General features: G+C 37.9%; 1 protein-coding gene across 2 annotated transcripts; it reads right to left on the bottom strand.

The window, feature by feature from the left end:
• Positions 1–1,522: 1,522 nt before the first annotated feature.
• Positions 1,523–5,611, bottom strand: LOC107750650 (calcitonin-1-like). 2 transcript variants are annotated; one of them, XM_016566144.1, is made up of 5 exons: positions 5,537–5,604; positions 4,862–4,953; positions 4,317–4,451; positions 2,805–2,990; positions 1,523–2,096 (listed from the first exon to the last, which is right to left on the bottom strand). In XM_016566144.1, exons 2-4 carry the CDS (start codon positions 4,945–4,947, stop codon positions 2,831–2,833), a joined length of 381 nt encoding a protein of 126 aa, XP_016421630.1. In that variant the 5' UTR covers positions 4,948–4,953; positions 5,537–5,604; the 3' UTR covers positions 1,523–2,096; positions 2,805–2,830. The 2 variants fall into 2 exon arrangements, with proteins under 2 accessions (XP_016421630.1, XP_016421631.1); XM_016566145.1 differs by lacking the exons at positions 1,523–2,096; positions 2,805–2,990 and adding an exon at positions 3,244–3,728 and having other exon boundaries at positions 5,537–5,611.
• Between the last annotated feature and the right edge of the window lie 4,651 nt (positions 5,612–10,262).

Below are 10,262 nucleotides of genomic sequence, written 5' to 3'. Positions count from 1 at the left end.
AGTCCATTTCTTTTAAGTCGGATGTACAGCGCTGGAGGCTTGTAATCCATTTACTTAATGACATCTTACTGTGGCGAAATCATCGCACTTCCATACTCAATTATGCAGCTCGATTAGCAAATACCTGCAAAGCGTTTTTATTATTAGCGTTTTCTTAAACGTACCAAAAATAACTGTCCATCTGTTTTTATTGCTGATGAAAGACTGTTACTTAAAGCAATAAAAAGAACACATCAAATTCAATGCCATGGAGCGTGGTTTAGTTATGCAATTGTTGCATTTCCTCCTCTGTTTGCTCTGTGAAATATGCTGTAAGTAATTACAATGACATTTGTCCAGTGATAGGAGTAATGTAATGTAAAAGTTTGCAGATAAAGATTAATTGACTGGCTGGCTCTCAGAGAGACCCTGCCTCTCAGAGGCACGAGAACTTACAATCTCTCCTTATTAGCAGAGAGGAATGGGCCGGGCAGCAGAGCCACTGCAATATGAAATGACTCACTACTACTATGAGGGCATCGAGGTTAATTAACAAAGTATCTAACTGGATGGGATCCATTTGAACTGTGTGAGGACACAAGAAAGCACTTGCCGTCAGGATTGTTGAGAAGGTTGTGATGGGAAACTTGGATGAGTGGTTTTAGTGATTCGAACGAGCCCCGTTTATGAGATTATATGAATGAAAATGAATCATTCACATTGTGGTCTTTTATTCTCATTTAAAATGTTATTGGTTAAATGATGAAATATATTAAAGGTTTCATTCGCTCAGATAGTCGCAGGGAAAGCCGCTGTATGGTGTACGTAAGATTCCTTATTTAAACATGTCACTCTTGCTTACGAGATCAGAAAGATGTGTTTCATAAGACCTCAATGACGTCAGTGAATAAAAAGATCAGTTCACCCTGAGAAGACATAATGGGTCTCTGTGCTCTCTTTAAATGACACCAACAAAGGTGATTTTACTTGTATTTTGGGAAATTGATTTGACTGTAAACAAGTTCCCATGGGTGGCCACTGCATGACAATTAGCCACTGAAAAACACAATCATGACAAACGGCTCCCAAAAGGGTTAATGCAGAATGACTGCTGTCATTGTAATATGCACAGAGGACCCAATAAGAACAAATGAAGCGTGTCTTTGGGACTACAAAACACAATGGTGCAAAGACTCCATTTTTCCTAGAACACTATTCAGATGTAGAAATAAGATTTATAGTTTTTAACAGGTTTTTTTTTTCTGTTGGTTTTCAGTCAGATATTATGTTTTCATGCATGAAAACTCATTCATTTGGTTTACAAACCAGACTTCTTAATTTGACACCTATTTCCCTGCTCCATTATTATGTTAAATGGGCATTCAGAACAACTGTAGATTAATGTTGAACCTTCTTGTCATCATTTATTTCTGTCTATTATGGTGTCAGAAATGCAAAATGTAACATGTTTGAACAATTGCAGACCAATTACTAAAACAACCAGTCAATCAAGTCAATAAATCAAGTACCCCAAACCTTATGTATCTAAAATACATTTTAATCTTGCTCAAATTCACAATTGTTACAATTTGTAATTCAGTGGTAGTACCTCCCTCCTTTAATTCAAACATACTGTACAACAGCGGCATGTAAAGTGTGTTACATCAAGGCACAAGACACATCCATATTCAGGGAAGCCTTTTTATGAGGCACTGCTTTAATATGATCCCCAAAATACCGTAATGTGCTGAGACACATTAAAGGAACATGGGCCAAACCAGACTGTACATACTGAATGTGCTCTCTGCTGAGAGGAAAGAAAGAAGCAATGCTCTTCCTCGGATCCAAATGAGTAGAAAAATGAAGGCTACTGATCACCGCTTTCTCTTTTCTTTTTCTTTTTTCTTTTTTTTTTTTAACTTATGTTGCTTCATGGAAGAGCCAAAAAAAGGAGCAGTTATAATGTCTGGCTGGATGGAAACGATCAGTGCTATCAATTGGAGTCCATTCAGATGAAAGTAAGGAGTTTCCATTCCCAGGGGTCATAATGTGGACATGATGCTTTCTCTTTTATTGACAGCAATCAAAGAAGAACTGTGGACGTGTAGACTGGTGACCTGTCGAAATATGTTATTCAGGATGTTATCAGAATTGTATATGACATCAGCAACATATCAAGAGTCCAGTTATGAAAATGCTTCTTTTTTGCATTCTTTAAAATTGATACCATAAATATAATATCAGCATAACAATATGAGAGAAGTTAAACAGAAAAATTATTGTCTTAGAATAGAAGAAAGTGCAAAAACAAGAAATGTGCAAAAGTGCAAATATTTCTTATTTCACATATAAAAATAGGTCCACTGCTGATAATGCTTCTTTCTGCATTTTCCTAAATTCATATCTTATAAAAAGTATTATTTTTAATAGATTAAAGTGCAAAATCATGAATATTTCTTATTACTTCTTTTACTATACTACAGAATTATAATATCAGCATAATAATATTGGAAATAAAATAATTTTTTTAGCTATTTTAAATAGTAGACAGTGCAACATGAAATATTTAGTAATAAATCATAGTTTTATCTTTCGCTTTTTTTTTTGCCAAATGGACACCTTACTGTGTCAATTGTCACATAATTATAGAATTTTGTCACAAGAACATAAATATAATCATATACTGTAATATCACGCTAACATAAAGCACAATAATTCCAACCATTATCATGCCGGAATTATCTTGATTGCGGCTCACATAAAATGAATGGGACGACTCTGGTAGTTAAAATGACACGAGCGTGTTCAGAACACTATTCACATACCATTTCACGAAGACCCATTCAGTTGACTACTCCTGACTGAGCCTCCTTCGTCTGCCGAACGCCTGAGAGCCCACATTGGTGGGGACAAATTTGCTGCTTCCAATTCCCCCCGAGCGGCTCAGGAAGTCTGCCAGGCGATGGGTCACACATGTGGCCGTGTTACAAGCTCTCTTCTGTGTTGTAACACTGGAGGGGGGGAAATATTAGGAATTTAAATATTCATTTGGAAGAAATGAATAAACATTAAAATTAAGAATTTGAAATGTGCAATATTCATATATGAAATATTTTAAACAAAAAAGAAAAATGGCAGCAGTAATATATCTTACCTAAAATGGGTACTTACGCCTGATTACTTATAATTGATCAAATTAAAAACGGTTGTTCATTTCTGAGCTTTAAACAAACAACAAGCAAAAAATATCTCCTTCTAAAAATATCTTTATTAGATCAAGAACAAAGTCAAATCACACAAGACAGGAATTTTGCTGCGGGTTAAAAAAAAACTCATCGTTACGCCCTATCTACCAATGAGAGCTCCCCGATTTCATGAATCAGTTATATAACCCAAATAGATCCAGTGACTATATGAAATTAGTGGAACAGAGTCTGTCTGAGATTTGCTACTCTGCCAAAGAAAATAGAAAAAAATGTTCTTTCAAGTCAATCAGGCAAGCAAACTTCCACATGCACTCGCATATCAGGGCCAAGCACGGGTTTACAGCCGCTGCCGATTAGATACGATTGAGCGCCTCTCCGTATCCAGCCAACACATCACTCTCTTCCAGGCTGCGCTTCTTGCCCGGCGTACCCGCTCCTACATTGGTGCGTGGATATGTCTGCAGTTTGTGCAGCTCCTGGGACAGTTTCCCCAGCACGCAAGTGCTGAGGCTGGAGCAGCGCTTGGACACGGGTCTACCCAAGCTGTGAGGAAACAGACCACATGCAGAGAAACTCATAGACACGAAGACATGCAAGAGCATTCACATACAGGATAGACATCATGACAGGATGCATGTTGACATGCTTCCTCGCAAGGCTGTCATTATGGTCTCAAATCATGCTTCAGTAATTCATTTCTGCTGCACTTTTCATGTCTTTACTTGAGCATATCATGCAGGCATTTCCTCACATGGTTTCAGATCATGCTTCCGTCCATGCCGTTTGGTATACTCGTTTTCATGCATTAAGAGCAAACAGGCATTTACAAACGGTCGATCTCTCATAAATCTGATGGGTAAATAAAGTTTCATGCAGAGAATAAACTGGCAGAGGACTCTGCAGCTTTAATCGAAAAATGAACCCCCATAGCTGTACAGAAATGTGTCACATACCTGTCATATACAACAAGTACAAGTACACCTGACATTAAGGAGGCATTGCTCTCATGTTGGAAGAATTTCAGCCTTACTTTCTTAAATATGAGAGAAACAAATCAGTGCACACTCGCTAAATTATTCAACAGATTGTGTTTTGCAATGATTCGAGAAGTAGATACGATGGGATTTGTACCTGTTTTCCTCAGCAGCCTGTTGCTCCATATCCTCCGCGGTCATCTGCATGAATTCTTTGACGATTGCGTGCAGCAATCTTCTCGCTTCGTAGTCGGTAAGCGTAGTTCGATCTGGTGATGATTCCAGTGCAGGCCTGCAATGCAACGATTATCATGTCTTAGGGGACTATGCAAACGGTTTGTGTGAGGTATTCATTTTTTGCAAGATAAAAGCACTTTTTGCTTGCTACCTCAAATCCTAAACATAATCAAAACAATCTGCTAAGAGTATGGCACTTAAATGCTGTCCAGTTGCCAAGTTAAGATTTATCACCCGATCAATACTGTCGTAAGCAGAGTGGGTTTGGCTGGGATTCATCTGATGTAATCAGAAGACTGATAGTCCATGATGCCGCAACCTCTAATGAAAACATATGCTCTCTTGCCTCCGTCTGAACGATTTCACTTACAGATATTTGTAGCTAAATTAAGGAATTATCATGGGAAAAAACACAGCTCTTTGAGAATTTATCAGCATGACAATATGATTCTTATAAAACCTCACCTGGCGGGAGCTGCATTAGAGCTGTACATCTGGCAAATAATCAGAGTGTAGGCAACAAGGAAAGCAGAGATCTTCAACATAACCATGGTCCCCTATGGTAAAACATTTCATCATTAGATAGTTTACGAACAGACCGGAAAAAACGACAAAATTTGGTCAAGCCATTACTGGTGAAAAAGTCGAAAATGCATTTTTCCTATCTATTCATCTGTTGGTTTTTATTCCCCTCAAACTCTCTCCTGCTTTCCAATGTCATTGGCACACCATTTGACCTAGCTTAAAAACTAAAATATTATTTGCAAAGTCTTCTCCCGTTTGCTGTAGAAGAACCAGAGCTTTTGTGGTTGGTGCAGACGTCTCCTACTGTCAGGCGCTATGCTATAACTGCAGCATTAAAGATATTAGTCTCGTGATTTCCCTTCCAGCAGGACCCTGTGCATTAGTGTAATGAGCTGCTGTCTCTGCACCCACAGCCAGGTCTAAGGAGCCGTCCAATTCTCCTTGAAAAAATCCATCGAGCATGCCTTTCTGTGCCGAAGAGTAATGTATATACCATTAAGCGCCCCCTAACATTTTATTTAGTTTATTTACACATGTCTATAGTACAGTATATTGAGAATGATAAGAAGCATGGCACATCTAGTATGTGTCAAGCCATAAATAGTTGTTACTTACCTTGAGATGTTCGGCTTCGTGCAATAGATATAGAAAAGAGTTGTCCCAAAATAGAGGGGATATTTCAACTTGATGAAATTTTGAGTCTGTTGCATTAAGCTACAATACACCTGCCTATATACCCACCATGTGGGTCTCACTATTGACAGTGTGGGTGTTTAATGATTCTCCGACAGCCAACCAGAGCTCACTGCTCCCTCATCCAACCAATCAGATTGTCCTCGGGCTTCTGGAAAAAAATAATAAAGAGTGTCACACCAATGACGTCATTCTTCAATCACAAACTGCTCCATTCACAAAAATTTACCAGTGATCAGCAAAATTCAATATCGTTTGGAAAAAAAATGTAAGTAAACTATTTAAAGAAAGTCTATGATCTGTTTTTCTGTGTCAAGCTGGTACAAAACTATTGATTGTGATTTGTCTGTCTGTCTGTCTATCTGTCTATCTATCCATCATTTTGTCTCTGCATACTGTATGTGATATGGCACAGAGTTTGCATGATACTTATTTTTCTGCTTAGTGCTTTAATCGAATTTCTTTTTATAGAAAAGAGTTGTCCCAAAATAGAGGGGATATTTCAACTTGATGAAATTTTGAGTCTGTTGCATTAAGCTACAATACACCTGCCTATATACCCACCATGTGGGTCTCACTATTGACAGTGTGGGTGTTTAATGATTCTCCGACAGCCAACCAGAGCTCACTGCTCCCTCATCCAACCAATCAGATTGTCCTCGGGCTTCTGGAAAAAAATAATAAAGAGTGTCACACCAATGACGTCATTCTTCAATCACAAACTGCTCCATTCACAAAAATTTACCAGTGATCAGCAAAATTCAATATCGTTTGGAAAAAAAATGTAAGTAAACTATTTAAAGAAAGTCTATGATCTGTTTTTCTGTGTCAAGCTGGTACAAAACTATTGATTGTGATTTGTCTGTCTGTCTGTCTATCTATCTATCTATCCATCATTTTGTCTCTGCATACTGTATGTGATATGGCACAGAGTTTGCATGATACTTATTTTTCTGCTTAGTGCTTTAATTGAATTTCTTTTACAATTATGATAACTTTAGAAATCCTTGAGTGAAGAACATACAGTACAAAGTTGTTGTGGCTACTTACTTAAAGAACAGAGAGAAAAAGGCTTATGTGTGACATTTTGGTAAATCCATTTCAAATTACATGCAAGACAAATGCTGATGGCGGGAAACAAACTCAAATACCCTTTTACTCTGTATCCTGTAATAATGTGTGTGATCAATTGCAACATTGCTCTTGTCCTTATTTGGGTTTCCGTGATGATGTGACCCTTTGTCAGAATCAAAGAGGTTACGACCATAACAAGCCTTCTATCTCAGTCCCAATTACAGAACTCTTTGTCTTGAGGCATCATCTGACTCCTCTTCTTTATTGGCTAAGGCCTAATAAACCATTTCCACTAAGAGACAGTGTTTGCTTCACATAGGAACCCCATTAGTCTGGATGAGCCTTTTAGTGCTATCGAACCCAAAGCCTCGCCAATGACAGAATCAGTAAATCTGGGCGACGTGACAGGACCAGGGACCCCCGCTACGGACGCAAACTACACTTGCACGCGTGATGAACTCCTTCTGACTAATGAAGGGTCATTTCCGCTAGAGGAACACTTTGCTGAGACTTACCATGTCCATAGATCAGTGAGTAAGCAAACAAAGTAAGCCGGCAAGTTTTCCTTTCCTGCATGAAACTTTGAAGTCGATACTGTAACCTTTCAAATTTGGTCATGCTTTAACATCACTCACTCCACCCGGCCTTCTGTAAGTTATTTCAGAAGACAGCTAATCATTTCGTTTCGAGGCAGATGATGTCCTTTTGGATTACGTTTGTTCATGGGCGGCATTCGCCTATGACACGCTTTGTGAGTTCATCTAAGGAACGGCATCGCTAACCGCAGCTGTTATCGTGGTGCAGAAGACATCCAACAAAGCTTTTCTGGATTGCACAGCTGTTTAAACACCTGCAGACGGAACCGAACAGGGATTAAGTGTGATTGGTAATGACTCTGAGAGGAAAACTAAACACAATCCATAACCCTCTCTGAGACAAAGAGTAGCACTAAATGGTCAGTGAGGAGCCAGCACAGTTCATCCTTAGACATTAAGGAAATGAGATTTAATCACTGAGTGTTGCTCATCAATCAACCCTCTTGAGTGAGTTCATCATAATCTCCTCTGTGTGCTTTACTGATCACACACCATCCTTTTATTTAGACTACACACATCTGACTGGGATTGGCAAACCACCAAGTCACCAAGGACTAACAAAAAGAATGACTGAGACACCTCTGATGGGTATGAGCTGGGCCCATTCAAAACTGCTTACTGCATGTGCAACATTTCAGCAAAATGCACTATGCAGGGAAAAAGCTATTTCTGAATCACGGCATCCTCCATTACTAATTACATTTTCGGCTTCATCTTTGGCTAAAATCACAGCAAAGGATTTATTTTCATTATGTGCCAGTGCTCCTCTGAGGTCCCACTTTCCTTTATTGATTAATCTATGTTGACTGAGATCCATAATAAGATGTGTTTCTTATGGGGGGATATATTGAATGTTCTAGATGTCCTCGTTATGTATCACAAACACTGCAGTCTTTGAACAGAATCCTCTGAGACTTGCTGGATTTATCTATCCATACTGATGGAATGGCTCAGTAGAAAACATCGTAGATAATAAGGCCCAAGATACCACAGAATGGAGCGTCATCAATGTGCAAAATCACATTTCTACTGGAAAAACAAAACAGGATGATTTATGATCAAATTAATATGTACTGTTAACACTCTGATACTTCATTCACACATCCTTTAATAGAATAAAAACATCAGAGGTTGGTTTGATTTCTGTTATGCAAAGACATTTGCTTTGTTTTTCCTCTTCAAACCTATTATGTTCTCAGGACAGCATTTCCCACATTACACAGTTTATAAATATCAGCTCATGCAATTTTTATAGGTTGCAATCAAGATAAAAGGTTTATGCCACTCTGAAGGCACTATTCACTTTTTGCTGAGGCGCTGTTCATTGATAACATATGTACGACTATTTATTGATATTTTTTTTTCTTTTGGTTAGTTGTTTGTTGTTCTTTTATTTAGTGATTTTGTGCACTGTGGAAGTGCAAATGTTTTGTGCTGTCTTGAATTCAACTGTTGATTCTGAATTGTTGGTTGGATTAATAGGAAAACAATTTCCTAATTAAATATGAGTAATAAATTACAATATTTATGACGAACTACCGAGTTTTAAATATGAATGATTCTGCAGTGCCTAGCACTTGATAATATCATCAAACCCTTTATATGTTTATAAATGCTTGCATGCATTTTACATGGTGCAGAAGCATAATGCTTTTGTTTAAATAATTAAATACACCCACATCACCATACAGATAATATAAATGATCACAGTGTATATAATATGTGCTTATAAAATAAACTGCGTGCTATTTTAGATGCCTGTGATGACTTGATAAATGTGCTGAGAACTTGCAGGTCGCTGCTTGGTTAAAATAGCAGAAAAAATGCTGACATGACTGGAGGGGAATTTCAAACCATAAGGTCAAAGTTTGTAGCACAAATCCTACAGTGCCAAAACTGGTTTTACTTCGTTTGCAAAACACACTGTCTCTTTCTCTCACTTGTCATGGAAGGGAGCTGCTGGACTATTGACAAAAGAAATGTTCTGGCCCGGGCGGTCTTTTTTAAGTTCTTTAAAATTTACCATTATCGTAAATCTTTAACTCTCTGAAAAATATTCTTCGGAAATTCAGTCAAACTCACATTATTTATAGTAAATTTAATCAATTCAAAGCGGTGATGTTTTGCTCGTGAACGAATTAGTTTTTTTTAATAAATTATTTACAATTACGATTACAATCGCTTTCCTGAATCATGTTTTTCGTGCACTTCAAATCTTTACCTTTTGATGCACGTGACTGATTTCAAAATGTGTAATTTATAGTTTAATGTGCCTTTTACTTGTCAAGGTAGTAGCAATCAAGGACTGACTGTAACACGAGCAAATAGCATTCGAGTACGGGCTGTAAAGGAGCGTCTCATTGGTTGGAACTACTGAACGGATACGCGCTTCCTTCAATGAACAAGTCGATCTTTAAAGGAGACATATTATGCCCCTTTTTACAATATGTAACATACGTCTCTGGTGTCCCCAGAATGTGTCTGTGACGTTTCAGCTCAAAATACCCCACAGATCATTTATTATATCATTTTGAAAATTCCTATTTTGAGTGGAAGCAGAAACACGCTGTTTTTCATGCCTGTCTCTTTAAATGCAAATGAGCTGATGCTCCCCGCCCCCTTTTCCAGAATAGAGACGTGCCATTATAGCTTGGACCTGCTAAAAAAAACATCTGTTTTGGTTCTGATTATCATGTTTATCGCGCTGAAATCATGCGTTTTAAACCATATTAGTTTAAACTTCTGATATACGGTTTTCTGTGTGCACATCCGAAGCACACGCACAGAAAGCCGCTGTCACGGCATGTGAGTACTAAACTAAGTTTTCATTCACACACAAGTTTACGTTAAAAACACACATGAGTTACAAAAACAGTCGATTATGTCTGTGAAGGTAAACAGCTGGGAAAGAAATCATATGTTTATATTAGATCTGTGTGGCAGCAGCAATATACAGTAAATAAATCAATAAATCCACT

The sequence above is a fragment of the Sinocyclocheilus rhinocerous genome, unplaced genomic scaffold (genome assembly GCF_001515625.1).
Source record: "Sinocyclocheilus rhinocerous isolate Xijiao unplaced genomic scaffold, SAMN03320098_v1.1 scaffold19, whole genome shotgun sequence".
NCBI lineage: Eukaryota > Metazoa > Chordata > Actinopteri > Cypriniformes > Cyprinidae > Sinocyclocheilus > Sinocyclocheilus rhinocerous.
This window is presented reverse-complemented; position numbering and strand designations above follow the sequence as displayed.

Coding starts and splice junctions, on each gene's coding strand:
- LOC107750650 (XM_016566145.1), bottom strand. CDS start 4,947: ATGGTTATGTTGAAGATCTCTGCTTTCCTTGTTGCCTACACTCTGATT. Junction 4,452..4,861: donor TCTAATGCAGCTCCCGCCAG/GTGAGGTTTTAT, acceptor GTTGCATTGCAG/GCCTGCACTGGAATCATCAC. Junction 3,729..4,316: donor CAGGCTGCTGAGGAAAACAG/GTACAAATCCCA, acceptor GTTTCCTCACAG/CTTGGGTAGACCCGTGTCCA.